This window comes from Fusarium sambucinum, chromosome I (assembly GCF_050947815.1).
Source record: "Fusarium sambucinum isolate potato_lamoka chromosome I, whole genome shotgun sequence".
Classification (NCBI taxonomy): domain Eukaryota; kingdom Fungi; phylum Ascomycota; class Sordariomycetes; order Hypocreales; family Nectriaceae; genus Fusarium; species Fusarium sambucinum.
This window is the reverse complement of record NC_139294.1, coordinates 10,422,084-10,439,828: the sequence shown is the minus strand read 5'-3', so window position 1 is coordinate 10,439,828 and position 17,745 is coordinate 10,422,084. Positions and strand designations below refer to the sequence as shown.

General features: G+C 49.0%; 6 protein-coding genes across 6 annotated transcripts; 3 read left to right on the top strand and 3 right to left on the bottom strand.

Moving 5' to 3' along the window:
- Positions 1-1,202: 1,202 nt before the first annotated feature.
- Positions 1,203-4,025, top strand: FSST1_006105 (NEDD4 family E3 ubiquitin-protein ligase; the record flags this gene model as incomplete). Its single annotated transcript, XM_083232441.1, has 7 exons — positions 1,203-1,225; positions 1,338-1,360; positions 1,420-1,458; positions 1,511-1,616; positions 1,670-1,806; positions 1,873-3,877; positions 3,926-4,025. 7 exons carry the CDS (start codon positions 1,203-1,205, stop codon positions 4,023-4,025), a joined length of 2,433 nt encoding a protein of 810 aa, XP_083089535.1.
- Positions 4,026-4,953: 928 nt separating this feature from the next.
- On the bottom strand, positions 4,954-6,311 carry FSST1_006104 (RNA-binding protein; the record flags this gene model as incomplete). The annotated part of the gene is made up of 3 exons (XM_083232439.1): positions 4,954-6,006; positions 6,059-6,222; positions 6,275-6,311. The coding sequence occupies 3 exons, from the start codon at positions 6,309-6,311 to the stop codon at positions 4,954-4,956; spliced, it is 1,254 nt and encodes a 417-aa protein (XP_083089534.1).
- A 1,142-nt stretch (positions 6,312-7,453) lies between these two features.
- Positions 7,454-7,880, bottom strand: FSST1_006103 (uncharacterized protein; the record flags this gene model as incomplete). Its single annotated transcript, XM_083232438.1, has 2 exons — positions 7,454-7,766; positions 7,837-7,880. The coding sequence occupies 2 exons, from the start codon at positions 7,878-7,880 to the stop codon at positions 7,454-7,456; spliced, it is 357 nt and encodes a 118-aa protein (XP_083089533.1).
- A 1,019-nt stretch (positions 7,881-8,899) lies between these two features.
- On the top strand, positions 8,900-11,095 carry FSST1_006102 (GTPase-activating protein GYP1; the record flags this gene model as incomplete). Its single annotated transcript, XM_083223797.1, has 4 exons — positions 9,160-9,338; positions 9,397-9,845; positions 9,902-10,785; positions 10,838-11,095. The coding sequence occupies 4 exons, from the start codon at positions 9,160-9,162 to the stop codon at positions 11,093-11,095; spliced, it is 1,770 nt and encodes a 589-aa protein (XP_083089532.1).
- A 615-nt stretch (positions 11,096-11,710) lies between these two features.
- Positions 11,711-13,567, bottom strand: FSST1_006101 (uncharacterized protein; the record flags this gene model as incomplete). Its single annotated transcript, XM_083232437.1, has 1 exon — positions 11,711-13,567. One exon carries the CDS (start codon positions 13,565-13,567, stop codon positions 11,711-11,713), a length of 1,857 nt encoding a protein of 618 aa, XP_083089531.1.
- Positions 13,568-16,747: 3,180 nt separating this feature from the next.
- FSST1_006100 (NuoB/complex I 20 kDa subunit family protein) lies at positions 16,748-17,665 on the top strand (the record flags this gene model as incomplete). Its single annotated transcript, XM_083232436.1, has 4 exons — positions 16,748-16,790; positions 16,895-17,069; positions 17,161-17,464; positions 17,507-17,665. The coding sequence occupies 4 exons, from the start codon at positions 16,748-16,750 to the stop codon at positions 17,663-17,665; spliced, it is 681 nt and encodes a 226-aa protein (XP_083089530.1).
- Between the last annotated feature and the right edge of the window lie 80 nt (positions 17,666-17,745).

Here is a 17,745-nt window from a genome sequence, read left to right as displayed (position 1 = left end):
AATAAGACATTTCAAATGAATTTGCGGATACTCATGTCGGTTCTGGAATATTCATTATGATGGCATGTTTCATTGAAACGATCTTCATCAAGGAGTGAAGGCAAAAGAACCTCTGTTTGCTAACCACTAACTTAATCTCGGGATGTCTAGTTTAATGTCTTGGTCCACTCAAAGGCCCGGATAGGACACAAGACATCCATATCGACTTATCGAATGTCAGGATAAGTTGGCACGAGAGGCGCCAGGATCCTAAGGTCTGGGCAGGTATGGAGGTGCAAGCTGTGTATTACTTGGCGAAGCAACAGGAGGTGTCAAAAGTACTGAGGCTGCTTGCAGCTATTCAGCAGGAGTACAAGAGGTGTACTTATGAGACCTGGGAAACTTTTAACAGAAATACCTCAGCCGTGTTACTTACAGCGAGGTTATAGGCTACCAGGAAGTTCGTTCTTCCTCAAGAAGAGTGACTTTGGTTCTTCTCCACCACATGCATCCGCTAAGAAACCATCCCAGTCCATGAAACTGCACCCAAGCCCCCCATTTACAAGGCCCAAAAGATCCTCCTCAGGCCGTCAAGTCGGGTCGATTGATTTGTGTTATCAACACCAACAAACCAACCACAGGACAGGTAACGATTGTGCCTGAACCCACTCAGATCGTGGTAATAGAATCCAATCAATCAATTGACCGTGCGCCCACTGTGGCATATGCATATTTTCTCTCTTGTTTATTCTGGATGATTCACCAACCCGTCCGTCTCAGACCATTGCTGCATCATAAAGGGACAGACTATTTATTGCTAATTGAGTGGTCGGTACTTACCCAACATAGCAGCTACCAAGGTAACAGATCTTCCCGTTCCGGCCGTTCTCTTTCTGTACCTTCCTTGTACCCAAGGTCTAAAAGGTGCTGTACCTAGAAGCGGGGAGTCCGTGTCCAGTCTTTCCCATCTTTTAGGCCCGCGCCCGCCGCCCCGTGCACAGCCTCAACCTCCCCCGTTGTCCCAACTCCAAGCGTCGTCAACTTTCTTTCAGTTGAACCCTTCGACCTGAACCACCCGATCTACCTACATCAAGCGCCTTCCCCTTTCTCGACAAGGCTTCGCTGCGTGACCCTGAACTTCACCTTCACCTCATAAATACCCTACATTATCGCTGTCGTCGTTGTGACTTAGTCCCTCGCTGCGCAGTGCAAGAGGTGACACCATGACCAGTCGCACCGATTCTAAGTAAGTTCCCTCTCAGCCGTTTCCACATCGCATCGCGTCCAGCTTCAGCTTGACGGAAAATTACATTGTGCCTTTGAATTCTCCATAATGCCCATACTGACCTCTATCACAGCAGGCCTAACCTTCGGGTTACCAGTGAGTTACCGCCGTTAATCTACCCCTCCGTTCGACTTTTAATATTGACATCATCCAAGTTATCGCGGCCGACGGGCTATATAAGAGAGATGTTTTCCGTATGTGCCACTCTTGAAACAATACACAACTCCCAAGGCTAACTTTCCTCAGGCTTCCCCGACCCTTTTGCTGTTGCGACCATAAATGGCGAGCAAACTAAAACAACGACTGTCAGCAAAAGGACTCTAAACCCGTACTGGAACGAGAGCTTTGACTTGTAAGGTGCCCCGCCACCGTGAATAAAGTTGACATTCAGCTCACATCTATCAGTCGCACCAACGAAGATGGCATCCTCGCAGTACAAGTTTTTGACCAGAAGAAGTTTAAGAAGAAGGACCAGGGATTCTTGGGAGTTATCAATATTCGCGTCGGAGATGTCATACCTGAGCTCAGTGCAGACGCCGATGGTCAGTTGACTTGATACCCAAAAGAGGAATGTGAATAGCCCTGCTGACATTAACACACGCGCCTAGACCAGATGCTCACACGAGACCTGAAGAAATCAACCGATAACCTTGTCGTCCATGGGAAGCTTATTATTAACCTGTCTTGCAACCTCAGTGCACCAGCCCGCGGCGGCCAGACATCGACAGCTCGACCATCTTTGGGCACCGGCCCTTCGAACGCTTCCAACCTCTCCGCCCCTCCGCCAGAGAACCGACCGGGATCTTCAATGTCAGGACCAAACGGCGCCGGTGGCTCGCAGGTCAACTTGGCACATCGCCCGTCTAGCATTAACTCTGTTGGCGGTGCTAGCGCCTCTGGACCAAATGCTTCCGGACAAACTCGCCAAACCAATCAACTTAGCCCATTCGAAGATGCTCAAGGACGTCTACCCGCAGGCTGGGAGCGTCGTGAGGATAACCTAGGTCGCACCTATTATGTCGATCACAACACACGAACAACGAGTTGGAACCGACCCACTGCATCTGGTGCTCAGGAGCAGCGGAACGACCGAGAGGCCGCTACTCAGGTTGAGCGACAGCGACATCAGAACCGTACCTTGCCCGAGGAGCGAACTGGTTCCAATTCGCCTACACTGCACGCGCAACAGCCGCCACCAGCGGCAGCACCGGCAACTAACGGCGGCGCGGTGATGCACACTGGAGCAACAAGCCCCGGCACAGGAGAATTACCTCCAGGCTGGGAGCAGCGATGGACACCCGAAGGCCGACCCTACTTTGTTGACCACAACACAAGAACGACCACCTGGGTCGATCCACGTCGCCAGCAGTACATCCGTATGTATGGCGGCCAAAACAATGCCAATGGCCAAATCCAACAGCAGCCTGTGTCACAACTTGGTCCTCTACCTAGTGGTTGGGAAATGCGACTGACCAACACTGCTCGGGTCTACTTTGTTGATCACAATACCAAGACCACCACATGGGACGATCCTCGACTACCCTCATCCCTGGATCAGAACGTTCCTCAGTACAAGCGAGACTTCAGGCGAAAGCTCATTTACTTCCGCTCACAACCAGCCATGCGAATCCTTAGTGGTCAGTGTCACATCAAGGTGCGACGCTCTCACATTTTCGAGGACTCGTTCGCCGAGATTACACGACAGTCTGCCACCGACCTGAAGAAACGACTTATGATCAAGTTTGACGGCGAAGACGGTCTGGACTATGGTGGTCTCTCTCGAGAATTCTTCTTCCTCCTCTCACACGAAATGTTCAACCCCTTTTATTGTCTTTTCGAATACTCCGCCCACGATAATTACACCCTTCAGATTAACCCCCACTCCGGCATCAACCCGGAGCATCTCAACTACTTCAAGTTCATTGGCCGTGTTGTCGGCCTGGCGATCTTCCACAGACGCTTTTTGGACGCCTTCTTTATCGGTGCTCTATACAAGATGATGCTCGGCAAGGCAGTAGCCTTGGCAGACATGGAGGGTGTCGACGCAGACTTCCACCGATCATTGCAGTGGATGTTGGACAACGACATTTCTGGAGGTATCTTGGAACAGACTTTCTCTACTGAAGATGAAAGGTTCGGAGTTCTCACCACCGAGGATCTCATTCCTGGCGGCCGCGACATTGAAGTCACCAACGAGAACAAGAAGGAATACGTTGATCTAATGGTCAAATGGCGAATTGAGAAACGTATCGCCGAGCAATTCCAGGCTTTTAAGGAAGGTTTCCAAGAGCTTATTCCTCAGGATCTCATCAACGTCTTCGATGAACGTGAGCTCGAGCTCCTTATCGGAGGTATCGCTGAGATCGATGTTGACGACTGGAAGAAGCACACCGATTACAGAGGATACACCGAATCCGACGAGGTCGTGCAGAACTTCTGGGCGACAGTGCGATCATGGGACGGTGAACAGAAATCACGACTATTGCAATTCACTACTGGAACCTCACGAATTCCCGTCAACGGATTCAAAGATCTTCAGGGCAGTGATGGCCCTAGACGATTTACTATTGAAAAGGCGGGAGAAATCACTAATTTGCCGAAGGCACACACTTGGTAAGTCAATATGTTCTTTTGTTATGATGCAAAACTGACGGTCAACAGTTTCAACCGACTCGATTTGCCACCTTATAAGAGCCTAGAGATGCTTCAGCAGAAGCTCACGATTGCTGTCGAAGAGACTATGGGTTTCGGTCAAGAGTAGACAATGACGACATTACCTTCAGCAGGGACACTGAACTGGAAAGGTTTAAACTACAGTCAATTGCACTGCCCTGTATTCGCCACACAAGAACGACCTTCTCTGGTCTGCCCCATTCCTCTCATATACATGCAACAACATTTGGGTATTTGCTTTGGTCCCAAAGAGGGACAGACTTGGGTCGTATGGCGCTGGTGAAATTAATTCGCCTTCAACATGCGATGCATCACCTGATTCTTCTCCTGGCTCCTCGAGAGAAAATGGACGAGATTTTAAACGGGTCTGCCAATACAAATGTATCTCGCCCGACCTGTTTCGTGGAGAAGAAACTTTCGCAAGCATTGTGGAACTACTAGGCATGCGCCGGGACAGACGGGTCCTTGGCTGCGATGTTGCTTGATGAGCGATGGAAAAAGAAACTGTACTTAGCCATGTATTACGTGCGTTGTCAGCAGAGGCGAAGCCAGCGTGTTTGAGCTGGAAGTTAAGAAGGACAGGGTAACAGCGCTTCATTTCAACTATTTATTACATATATAGCACTCTCACTACCTAACATTCCGGACACTTGACATGAAACTTTCAGGCATGGCCATATTGATATTGATATGTGTATATGTTGATGTGTATATAAATGGTGGCCATGGATCACACGCGTTCACAACGAGAGTTCTTTTGCTGGTTTGACTCCTGATTAATGTAATGCTAAAGCTGGATAAACGACCTCATCTACTCCTTATATCAGCCGTACCATCGGAAAGCCGCCCATGATCAAATCAAACGAGGAACAAAAATAGTATAGTGAAAATTTGAGGTCATTCCGCCATGGTATACATGGCTGAGAATATCCGATAACCTCGAGGCAATCCTGACAGCGTCAAGGATCCTATAGCCTTGATGGCTCCAGTCCTGTGAACCGACTGCGTCCTGAAGTCTATCGCGAGTAGGGGTGAAATCCGCGGTTTCCACCTCGTCCACCACCACGGTAGTTGGCGCCTGGTTTACCAGCGTTCTTGGGGCCGGTGGGTGCGTTGGCTGGTGGTGCATGCTGAGGGTCAGAGCTTCCACCAACGCTGCCAGCGCGGTTGTTGGGCTGGGGGACATCGTCATACATGCCCTCCCATGAAGTTGGAGCTCCGCCGCCGCCTCCCATGTTGTAGCCTCCATGTCCTCCTGTATGGCCGCCGCCGTAACCTCCGCGACCTCCACGGCGACCTCCCTGAGGCTGTTGCTGTTGGTATTGGTTAAAGTTGCCGTTGTCATATCCTCGGCCGGCACCACCGTTGGCTGATGCAGTGGGACTGGCGCTGCCGGAACCAGCGTCTTGGCCACCTTGCTGACCCTGTTGCTGCATCATCTGTTGCATTTGCTGCTGCATCTGCTGCGCCATTTGAGGATTCATGTTCTGCATCATGTTTTGACCGTTGGCGCCGCCTCCCCGGCCGCCCATCATCTGTTGCTGCATTTGTTGCATCTGCATCATGTTCTGCCACGCGGCTGGGTTCATGGGCATTCCTCGGCTCATGGCCATCTGGGATTGCATCATTGTGAAGTACTGCTGCATGCGTTGGAAGTACTGGGCCATGACTTGAGGTGTCATGCCGTTGTTGTTGCCCATCTGCTGGCCCATAGAGCCTTGGTTCGACTGGTCGCCATCCTTTCTGAACTTGCCGCGTCTCGAGGCCTCTTCTTCTTCTCGAAGGTTGCCTCTTGGCTGAGCCTTCTTGACCTCGATAGGCTTTCCGTGAATCTCTAGTGGCACGTTGATGCAGGCATCGACACCAGCTTCATTCTCAAACGTGACAAAGCCGAACCCTCGTGGCCGGCCGGTATCTTTATCCATCATAAGGGTCGCGTCCACGACACGGCCGAACTGGGCAAAGTATTCTTTGAACTCTTGGTCGGTCGTTTCCTGGCTGACACCACCAACAAAAATCTTGCTTGTCTTTTCTTGTTCATCTCGGGGAATGGCCCGCTTGGGATCGATCTGCAAGGCTATTAGCTGCCAGAATGGGAGGATAAGCCGAAGCTCTACTCACAATCTTGCCATCGAGGAAATGCTCCTTGACCATCACGATGTTGACGGTCTTGGCATCTTTGAATGTGAGAAAACCGAATCCTCGCGATCGTCCTGTACTGCTGTCTCTCATGACAGTGCATTCAACAACCTCGCCGAATTGAGAGAAGTAGTCTCTTAGAGATTCTGTTGGTCGTCATTAGTACAAGACTTGTTGCGTCGTATCTGCATGACTTACGGTCTGTAGTTTCCCAGTTGAGACCACCAATAAACATTTTACTAAACAAGCATGTCAGTATCTCTGCGATTTTCAAGTACAAAGTTTATGCATTGCAAAGACATCAAGGCGGCTGTTTAACACAATCGTGCTGGGTTTGGCACAGGGGTGTATCCAAGCTGAAGGCGAAGTGGCTTGGTTAGACATGTCCGGAAATTGGCGAATAATCAAGGGTCTTGCTGAGTTGGGATTGTGACCTCGAGTTTAACAAAGCTGACAGGTCTAGGTCCAGTACCCGATACAACGACAAAAAACCTGGTGACCCTGGCTTTCATCGTTGAAATCTGGCAAATACTTTGCATCCGCAACAAACAATCTGTGGAAGTTTGCAGGGCAATACGGGTGCATGCAGAGAATGTTAAGTCCCAGTAGAAGAGAGTCGCCTGGTCGGTTTGTTGTAGTTGGCGGCAGAGAACTGCAAGATCCCTGTTTGTGGATGCAGAATGGGCCAACTTAACAAGGGCGATTGTTGACAAAAAGTTGATCATGGACCGCCAAGATGGTTGAAGGAACGGCGCAGACATTGCAACGAGAGATGCCAGATCAGCTTGGTCGAATATTTTTTCGTCTTGTGCTATCGTCTTGACTGTCCTCTGTCTCATGCTAGGTACTGGCCTCGAGCGCTATTCGCTGCGAATCTCGCTATAGCATCCGGGAGTGTTTACCACTCCCGTTGGCTCAAAGATTTCTGCGACTGAGGGCTATGGAAGACTCAAGTAGTAGTGTCTTTCGTCTGGTCTAGTGCCGGATGATTCTTCTTGGGAGTATCCACAGGGCGAATCCCATACTGATATCGACAGCCTCCTCTTCCTCTCATTGCTCTAGAGAGCAGCCGAAAAACTCGTCTTAACTGGTCATAGCTCTTGGTCCCCATTACTCTTGGCTGAGATTATAGCAAATCCTCCGTTTTGAATCTTTGCAGTATAATGTCTCTGATGGCAGAACCTTCTTCTCTCAATTCGACCGCGACCCTTTCTAGCCAGCCACCGTCCGAGATGCATGCAAAGCTAAATCGAGAGCCACTATTACATGGCAATGTTGCCATCACGATTCAAGGCGGTGGAAACACAGCGAAGTGCAAAATTTGCCCCAGGGCATGCTTAAGGGATAGAAATCACGAAGTGCAGGAATGACATAGACTTACCCATCTTCTTTGGCACTTGCCTTGTGAACCGTTCCATAGGGAGGTGTTTGAGCATCATCATGCATGCCAGACTGGGCTGTGTGACTGCCATAGCCTCCCCCTCCGCCAAGATTGAAATCAACATCATCGTCATCGTCATCTTGATCTTGAGTCATATGTTCATCACCTCCTGCGTCTTGAGGTTGATATGTAGCATTGTGGTCGTCGTTGTCGTGGGTGTTAGTAGGAGGTTGCACCTCTGGGACAGGGGGAGCTGCAGGAGCTGCTACAGGGGCAGGCGCGGGCTTTGGGGCATCGTTATCGTCGTAGCTATTGAAGAGTCAGCATCTTTGAGGTGTACTGGGCGCATTTTGTAGCGTCATATGTAGCCAAAGCTTACAGGTCGGCGAAGAGATCGTCCTCAAAGTTCTCTGGCTCGGTCATGGTGATGGTTGAGATGCGTCGCGTGGCCCTGAGAAATAGAGAACGGGAAGATGCGCAAAAGATGCGCGCTGCGTGTTAATTAGAGGTCGGAATGAATCACTATCGTGCAAGAAGAAAAAGAGAGGGAAGCAGGAGTGATGCACGAGATCGGGAATGGAAATTGATTGATCAAGAAAGAGGATTCAAAGAGAAAGATGGAAGAGGAGGCGACTGAATGAACCATGAAGGTAACTTCGTCGACTGGCGGAGCCCAAGGTAAACTACATTTTTGACTAAGCACCCTGACAACCAATCAGATGCGGGCGCATCGAGCAAGCAAACGACCGTACCAGAGTGAAAACACTTGGACCTCTGAATAATTAAAGAGGTACTCATGTTACAGTAATTGACATTATGTCATTGCATCATTTCTCATTATGACAATCTATAATCGTTGGGCGTGATTTAATAATTGATTGCAACTCTCCTGAAATTCCCATCCTATAATTCATGTTATAAGCAAGGCCCATGAAAGTGGACACAGCGCAATCATTCACATAATTTAGCATTATTATTGAGGCCCCTTTTCTTTTCCGAATTAAACGCCTTTCAAATTTGTAAATCAGCTTATGTTGATGATCTGGCTCCAACTACCATTATGCAGTGCTGATGTTGTTATCAAACGAATTAAGCGCAGATCTATCCTGGATCTGTAGTATTGAGGCCACGGACGGGCTGCCGCTGGCAAGTAGCCCACCGAACGCGGGCAGGGTTATGGGTGATTTAGCGGCCGACCCCACTATACACCCGCTGTTGTCCAAGCTGTGGTAGCGCTGTTTGCGGGGTGATCTCGTGGTCGAGCCAGGGCAGCCTAATTAAACCCGTTCCTTATTGTTCATCGATCCATCGACTACCTGTGTCAATCCAACCAACCTACTGACTTTCCTGCACTTTACAACATCATAGCGTCGCGTTGCATCGCAGCATGTAAAAGAAGTCCCAGGCCTCTTGTTAACGGCCTCGCTTCTCGTCACCGAACCATGTGGTCATCTTCTGGAAGCGGCAAGAAGCCCGCGCAATCTGTAAGTCCTGACTATCACCGTCGAAGCTCTCATTGCTCACGAGACTCGACGTAATGGCCACCCGCCTTTGCTAACAGCCCCACTGCCGCAGGAGATGGTCCAAGTTGGTATGTTCAGAAGGGAGCTTAAAATATGTCGACTTTTTGCTAATACAAGCTCAATTGCCGTTGAATAGATCGGTCAGAGTATGTATTATTTGTCCTGGCCTTTCGCATTCTATGAGTTCGCCTGCTGAAGCTTGTCCAACTAGTTCCGCATCACCTTTCTGGAGACCGCCACCACGAGACAGTCTTAGCTCGACATCAAAGAGAAATGTCACGTCACCTGCAGGCCATGGATCTGGTCTCATTGTTGGCGCTGCATATTCCCATGCTGATATGCTGAAATTCGACTCCATGTAGGTGGGATTGTTGTGATCATGAGAGGGACAATAGTCGCTGACGTCGATTTACTAGGAACTCCAACTCCTCTCGCCCTAGAACACCTCCCTCCTCCTCTTCAGCTAAGATTCGAATCCAAGAAGCCTCTCCCCCGTCAAGGGCGACCCCAGGCAAGAGCGGTTCCCCTCCCTACAAGAGCTACATCAACTTCCTATCCAACACGAACGATGACTGGAAAGCGGACGAAGACGAGATGATGGGTTATGAGGACGATGATGGTGATGACTTCGGTTTGCCTAGCCTGTCTAATACGAAGAGAAGGACGCGGCGCATTGCTACACAGAACAGGGTCGAGTCGAGTACATTATCGCCATTAACTGAGGGCCCCTCTTCCAATGCCCTCCTGACAAGACGATATTCTAATAGCGCCGATATCGCTATCGAACGACCTGCGCCCACTTACCCCATGCCCAAGAAGAGCGAGGGCAAGATACTTCGACCGCAATACAAGGAAATTCTCAAAGGTTTGCCCATCGCACTTCAACGCGCTTCTCGCATGGTACTGACAATGGACAAAAAGACCCCGCCAATGCTCTGCACCTCATCAACTACCCTACTGTACCAGCCAACGCCACACCTAAAGAAACCGATGCCATCAATTCTCGAATCACGCGTATAAATAAGTTCAAAAAGCTCCTGCAAGCTTCGACAATCTCGTTGCCCGACTTGAGACAACTCGCCTGGTCTGGTGTGCCGCAGGAGGTTCGCGCCATCACCTGGCAACTACTGCTGAGTTATCTTCCGGCGAATAGCGAGCGCCGGGTTGCTACTTTGGAAAGGAAACGCAAAGAATATTTGGACGGTGTTCGCCAGGCATTCGAGAGAGGAGGAGGCCCTACAACCACATCAGCAAACACAGCCTCCACAGGCCGAACCCGGGGTCTGGATGAGGCCATCTGGCACCAAATCAGCATCGACGTACCTCGTACCAACCCGCATATTGAGCTGTACAGCTACGAAGCAACACAACGGTCACTTGAGCGCATTCTGTATCTGTGGGCTGTGCGACACCCAGCAAGCGGCTATGTTCAGGGTATCAACGACCTTGTAACGCCGTTCTGGCAAGTGTTTCTTGGCATTTATATCGGAGATCCCGATATTGAATCAGGAATGGACCCAGGGCAACTTCCCAAGTCTGTATTGGACGCAGTCGAAGCCGATTCTTTCTGGTGTCTTACAAAGCTGCTCGATGGCATTCAGGACCACTACATCGTGGCGCAACCAGGTATTCAACGACAAGTTACTGCGCTGCGCGACTTGACAGCGCGCATAGATGCCAACTTGTCCAAGCATTTGGAGCAAGAGGGCATCGAGTTCATTCAGTTCAGTTTCCGTTGGATGAACTGCCTCTTGATGCGAGAATTCAGTGTCAAAAACACCATTCGGATGTGGGATACCTATTTAGTTTGTCACCCCTTATTAACAAAGACTTCAAGAAAACTAACCAATCTACCAGGCCGAAGAACAGGGTTTCTCCGAATTCCATTTGTACGTGTGTGCGGCCTTTCTTGTGAAATGGTCCGATAAGCTCCTCGACATGGATTTCCAGGAGATCATGATGTTTCTTCAGAGCCTTCCCACCAAGGGCTGGACGGAAAAGGACATTGAGTTGCTCTTGAGTGAAGCTTTCATTTGGCAAAGTCTTTTCAAAGGATCGGCTGCGCACCTGAAGGGCCAACCTGCTCGAGAACCAGTGACGAATTTACAGCTATGAGAAGAAGAGATGAAATCTTGACCCTGGCATGCAAGCTTGAATATGCATATTGCAATACTGTTCGGCGTTGGTTCATCATGGGTGTGGCGCGATGAAGTATCCTTGGTACAATGTAATGACCGAGCATATATATTATATATACAGTAATGTGGATGAAATGACGACCGACATGCTACCGCGATACTGGTTCTTACTTTGCATGGCGTTCTCCGTGCATTCATCCATAGCTTAAAGATGACAATCGTGACAAGACTTGGTATTGTGTTTTATTTATTATCGTGGCGAATTGGCCTAACATTTTACATTCGAGAACAAAAAACGAGAGGATCCCTTCTGTTTCGTCTCTTTTTCATTTTCTTTCGATGAACCAACCTTGTTGGTTTCGAGGTATCCTTAGTTATGTGACTTTTATCTCCCGACACACCTATGCCTCTTATCGATGAAGTGTTTGAGCGTATTATATGCCCTCCACATTATGTCAAACATACGCTCTTCTATAGGCAAATAATCCAAATCCGAAACGCCAGGCCGTGAATATTAGTTATATACATTCGCACCAGGGACCATCCTATCCTGCAGAGGACCAGGTGGTGTAGTAAATAAGTACTGTCGATCTTAGTATGAGTACCGCCGTATAGAGTCCTTCCTAGGTTCCACAAGATCTCTTATAAACCCTAGTTTCTCGCGGTCTTCATCACACACACGGGCCCACTCGAGCAACAAACGCCAAGTATAGAGGCGCATGTCTTCACGACGCAGGACTTGGCTCGCCCAGTCTCTACCCTTCTCTGCAATGAATCGGGCTGCGGTATCTCCACCAGCTTCTTCATCAGTGAAAAATTCGAGGATAGGGTAGAGGTCCTGGAAAGTATTGTCAAAGGGCACAAAATGAACCCATGGAGTAAGACGATCATCATGCCATTCGGCATAGATCGTAGCTTTAAGAGGCATACTCGAAGAGCGCAGAAACCCTCGGAAGCGGGCGCTGAATGAGTTGCCATCGGTATCGGGGAGAAACTTGAATGCGTACTGCTCTTTCATAGGCATATGCTTCAGTTCGCGATAGTAAGGAGCGAACTGCTCGCAGCCAACCTTTTCGCATAGAAGTCGCTTGAAGCCGCAGTCAGAGATCTCCTTCAACCACTTGCCAAGGGTATTGGTAGTGCGATGAGTGCTGTTGTAGTGGTCTGGGTCTGGTAGTTGGAAAGTTCTCGGCTTCACGCCTTCATGCTCGACACTGTCGACATATGAACCGTTAAGCATCTGCATAAGACGGTGACGATGGAAACGGTGCCAAACGTCAGCCCTCGGCTCGCCACCAGACGCATCGCCCCTCCACACAATACCTGTCTTCTTGGCATGCCATGCTGGGCCCATCTTGTCTCCTCCAGAGTAAAACTCATCAACCGTGAGGTACATGGCACCAGGAATCAAAATCTCGTTGTTCATTGGGAGCTTGGATCCGCCAAACAACGGGATCAATTCGGTAGAAGTTGACAAGCTAAGGGGTGCAACAAAACTCCCGTGCATCTGACGTAGATGTGGCTGTTGGCAAGGATCTTGGGAGGCGGTCCAATTCTTGATATACCCTCTGTACGCATATTCGGGGCTCCAGTTTGATGGGTACTCGATAGGAGCTTTAAAGTCTGAGACTTGTTGGACATTGCGCGACGGAGCGTTAGGGTCACACGTCACACGCGCAAGCTCCCAGTAGTTTGCTGAACTATTGTGCCAGTAAGGGTCGTACGGCTGAGGTTTTTCATCGTCGAGTTTGGAAAGGCTTTTGAACTTTGTAAAAACTTCCCTCATGGGAGCTATGCGTCGGTTGTCGCGCTCTTGTTCGACGAGCTTCGACAAGTCTTCGAAGGGGACCAGAAGCCGGGGTTCGTCCATATAGTTGATTGGCATGTCGACGTCGGGCAAATCCTTTGCGAACTCCGTGACAAGATCGGTCCATAACGTCAGCCATGGCACACGCTCCGTTGTGTCACCAACGCCGGTAGCCTCACCGTTGCGAACTTTGACAACCCAGTGCCAAGCAGATGCGCGCCTAGCAAGCGTATGAGCGTCGAGCGCCCAGTAAGGAGCCAAGTCCTTGTATATGCGATCGAAATAGTCCTCCACAATAATGCTCTTTGAAGCAATGGCAGCCTCGACCCATTTATCGAAACCCGGTGGGGGGTGACGTCCTCGGCGAGAGCGATAGCGCTCAGCGGCGTCATATAGATCGTAGCTTCGTTTTGAAAGAAGGTTCTCATGACGAGCGCGGGCATCGGCCATGAGCTTCTTAATTGGATGTTTTGGGCCCAAAGTGACGGGGCCTTTCGGTTCGGTGACATCCCAGCCTTGGCTGCTGGTCCATAATATGTAATTGGTGATCGCGAAACATATAAGAAATAGGGTACTGAGATAGCGGAAAACTAATCGAGAAGGCCAATTCGATAGCCATTGTTTGAACCCAGGCCACATCATGATCACGGTTATGATGATGCAAGGTGACGAAGGCGGCGGAGGAGTCGGAGATTTATGCGCGCCTCGGGAGAGTGGGCGAACGAAGCATCGATGGATGACCGTAAGCTCAAAGAGCAATGTAAAAGGGCATTGTTGAGCGAGATATTCCTTGGATATGCGCCGGAGAGGAGACGTTCGAGGTTGGTCTCGGTAGGGATTCGGCGGGTCGTAGTGGATATCGTAGCAGCGACGCAAAGGAAGGCCGGAGTAGGATAGAGCAGAGAAATTTTTAGATAAAAGACAAAGAAGAGAAAAACAAGGAAATAGTATGATTACTAAAGTAAAGTGACAAAGTTGAGATGAGATTGTGGTGTTGAGAACAGTCAGGTGGAACAGGAAGGAGTTCCTTGACGAGTACCTGCCCTGCCCTGTCGAGTCGAGGTGGGAAGTGGAATTGGCCGGGAAGTCAAGACCTGGCTCTCTGGCCCTTTAGTGGAGGGGAGGAGGCGTTGTAACGTGGAGAAGTCACACTTGAAGATTGAATTTGCGGGCCACATGCAAGTGTATGAACTTGCAAGGGGAAGGAGCAGACAGATTTTACTAGCAAGAAGGCGCTCTTGACTGAATTCGAATGAGACATCTATTTTAAAAGAAGGAATTCATAACTCGCGACAGCAGTTGCACCAAGTTAAGATACGTAATCAGCACCCATTTTAATGGAGTAGCAGAAATATCCAGGCCATTCGTGGAAAGACTACCTGAAGTCTGGAAGCTAAAGATTAGCTTGAAATCCTTTGGTTGGTTACCTTGTGAGGTTCGGTCTTATGGAGGAGATGCATTATGCTGGGGTACGGCTTACTTCAGGGGAGTCTTGCAGAGAAGGACTCGGAGTTGGAAGCTTGTTTTTACAGGTAGTTGGATCTTAATTCGGCGTTTTATATGATGTGTGTTTTATTTTCTGGACAGAGTAAACCTGTTTGATTTGCTGCATGTGAGTGTGTTCCACGGTTGCACCACCCACTTGCCGATGGAGGTTACGAAGCAGCAAAATGCAGCTAGAAAGGGGGAACAGGTCTCAGAGCGGCAACTACTGCTCTGCCCGCATCCAGACCTTAGCGGGGTGGCTTGGCATCTTGTTAGTGATTATAAGCTGAGTTGGTCCACCGATCTGATGGGGTTGGAATGCTATTTATGTCACTAGAGACTATCTGTCCTTGACAACTCTGATTATTTTATTGCAGTAACTTTAGCTGTCAGTCAAACAATAGTTTAGTTCTCGAACAACATCATCTTAAACTCGGCATTTTAAAGACCGCATGGCTCTGTATGCATATCAAAAACTAGCTACGTCTAGCCTCGCGTTGGCGCCCTGTGGCTGACTTTTATCCATTTGCATACAGAAAGTGACATGACATTACCAACAGTTTGTGAAGGTAACCACAAATGTCTTTCATTTTTGATAGAAACAACCGCGATCCCTGCATGAACCGGTTATTAAATCCGAAAGCGTGACTTGAAGTCCTCGTCCAGGGGTCAAGGCATTTGATTTTTAATTAATATCGATATAAACCATCCGCAGTCATTACGGTCGACCGCGAATAGCACATAGTCGCTTACCACATCCCCGTCTATTGAATCCTTGATCAATGGCCAAAGCGAGAGACAACCGAGACTACAAGCATTTTACAGTATGAAACCCAGTTAGAGCAAGATCAGCGAACCCCCAATGCCTGGTCAAGCATAATCATTCAATTGGCGATTTCTTAACCAACTGCGACCCTGCGAAATATCTGTGCATAACCGACCTGTGATTGAAGCTTCAGCTAATTATCCCCGGTTCCGAAGTGAACCACCGCCATAACCCCTGCAACCTAGTAGTTTGTACCTGTCGCCCTGTCAGTAACCTAAATCAACTCATTTACAAACACTAATAAAGCCTGTCGTATGTGTTTCTTGCAGGGGGATCAGAGCCAACCAGGCATTGACTTTAACGGCTTCAAATGAAGCTAGTCAATTAACTGCCCCTTTTCTAGGGGTCGTGAACTCTGGGGAAGATCTACAAGATCACGTTAGTTAACGTGTCGTTCTGGGAATAAACGTGTTTGTAGATAACTTGATGGGGGGGCTTCTCAAAGTCTAATCGTGTTTGTAGATAACCATAAAGCCAAGCGCCCATACACCAGACTGTTGTGAAGTGATGTGTGCTTGATACCCTGTCCTGGTAGGTGAGCTTTCAATTAGATTCGATACTCAACCTGAACATCTTTAATGCGAAACAAGACATCTGGGATTTGGTCATTCGTCGAAGAAGGGCAAATTAGTGTGAGAAGCCTCTTACTTTTTTTAAATTGTTTAACCACGCTTCAATATCAATAGTCACGATAGTTCTGTTAGCCCGATTATCAACCTGTATAAACTTCGATACCGAAATGGATGTTGAGAAACATGACATTCTAAGAATTTAATTGGTTATGAGCAGTGCCATGGAGTATGTAGAATTGCATATTGTACAGTCCCCAGGCCATTGGAGAACAATGTTCAAGAGCATAATAGAATGATCTATTTTATGCTATTTAGACGAGGCCTTATGCTGTTTACCTATTTCTTGCGGACTGAGCATCTGTTCCAGACTACATCTGCAATTGAGAACCCTGATCCATGAAGTTTGGAGATAGAAGATATTCGCCACTAGATTCAAATGATTTGAAGCTAGGAAAACCTTCCAATTGGAAATTTGTCGCCCGCTGGTCTTCTCACTATCCAAAGGCAATATGAACGTCATGGATTTTAAGAGTAGAGGCTTTTGAACCCCGTGATGATTTAGTGTGAGGCGAATCACTCATTAGGAGGCTCAAAAAAGAAAATCCTCAATCCAATTGTTCTCGGTTTTTTAATCCTTTACAATTCAAGACTTCTTCCTGATTATTTATTTTGGGATTCATTCTCTTAAAGTCGAGGTCATCACCAAAACCATCCCCACACCCCGGCTAATCCACGGGCCTCTATCCAAACACCACCAGCCAATCAGAATCGCCTTATTCCGCTTCGGCAAGCAAAGAGGCGAATCATCCAAAACGTTAACCAAGAAAGCTTCGCTCCGCCAACGCCGTCGACCACGTCCGCGCCAATCTCCCCTCCTCGTCACCTCTGATATCGTGCGATCGGGGTAATCTCGTCTGCCGAATCATTCTATCACCCACGATGCTTTCCTCTACGCGATCCGCGGCTTCAATGGCCCTCCGAGGTGGGTGTCTCGAGAGCTTCGGCCAGGCGGGTTTTTATAACTCGAACTTCGAATATGGCCATCGCAATGTCAACATGCCTCGCTAACGATACTCGATACTCTAGCCAAGCCTACGACTACCCTCATTCCTTTCCGAACCGCCGCTGCCGCCTTTACCACCAACTCTCGCCGCGATGCGAGCGCCCTCCAGACCCAATCAGCCACTGGTGTAGGCAACGTTCGCCGAGAGGTTCCTCTGCCTAGCGAGATTCCTCCCAAGGGCGCTCTCCAATACGCTCTGTATGTACATACGTCAAAAATTCTGGGCGCAGCTCGACAAAAACCGCCGCCCGGTACCGGTCCATGATGAGGCTAACTCATACACTCACAGTACCACACTTGACGCTGTTACCAACTGGGCTCGTCAGTCCTCTCTCTGGCCTATGACCTTCGGTCTAGCCTGCTGCGCCGTCGAAATGATGCACCTCTCCACACCACGTTACGATCAGGATCGTCTCGGTATCATTTTCCGTGCCTCGCCCCGACAGTCCGATGTTATGATTGTTGCAGGCACTCTTACCAACAAGATGGCTCCTGCTCTTCGACAGGTCTACGATCAAATGCCTGAGCCTCGATGGGTTATTTCCATGGGTTCTTGTGCTAACGGTGGTGGTTACTATCACTACAGCTACGCCGTTGTCCGAGGGTAAGCCCCCTATCATCCTGACATGTTATAGACCTCAAAACTAACAGAACGCCGATGTGACCGAGTCGTACCGGTGGACGTGTTCGTCCCAGGATGCCCTCCTACAAGTGAGGCTCTCATGTACGGAATCTTTCAGTTACAGCGAAAGATGCGACAAACTCGTATCACGAGACAGTGGATCAGGAAGTAAGGAATGGGCCAAAGGACACGATGAGAGCCTACAGTTGAAATACAGGCATTCAAATCATGTAGGAAACGGGATAGAATGGT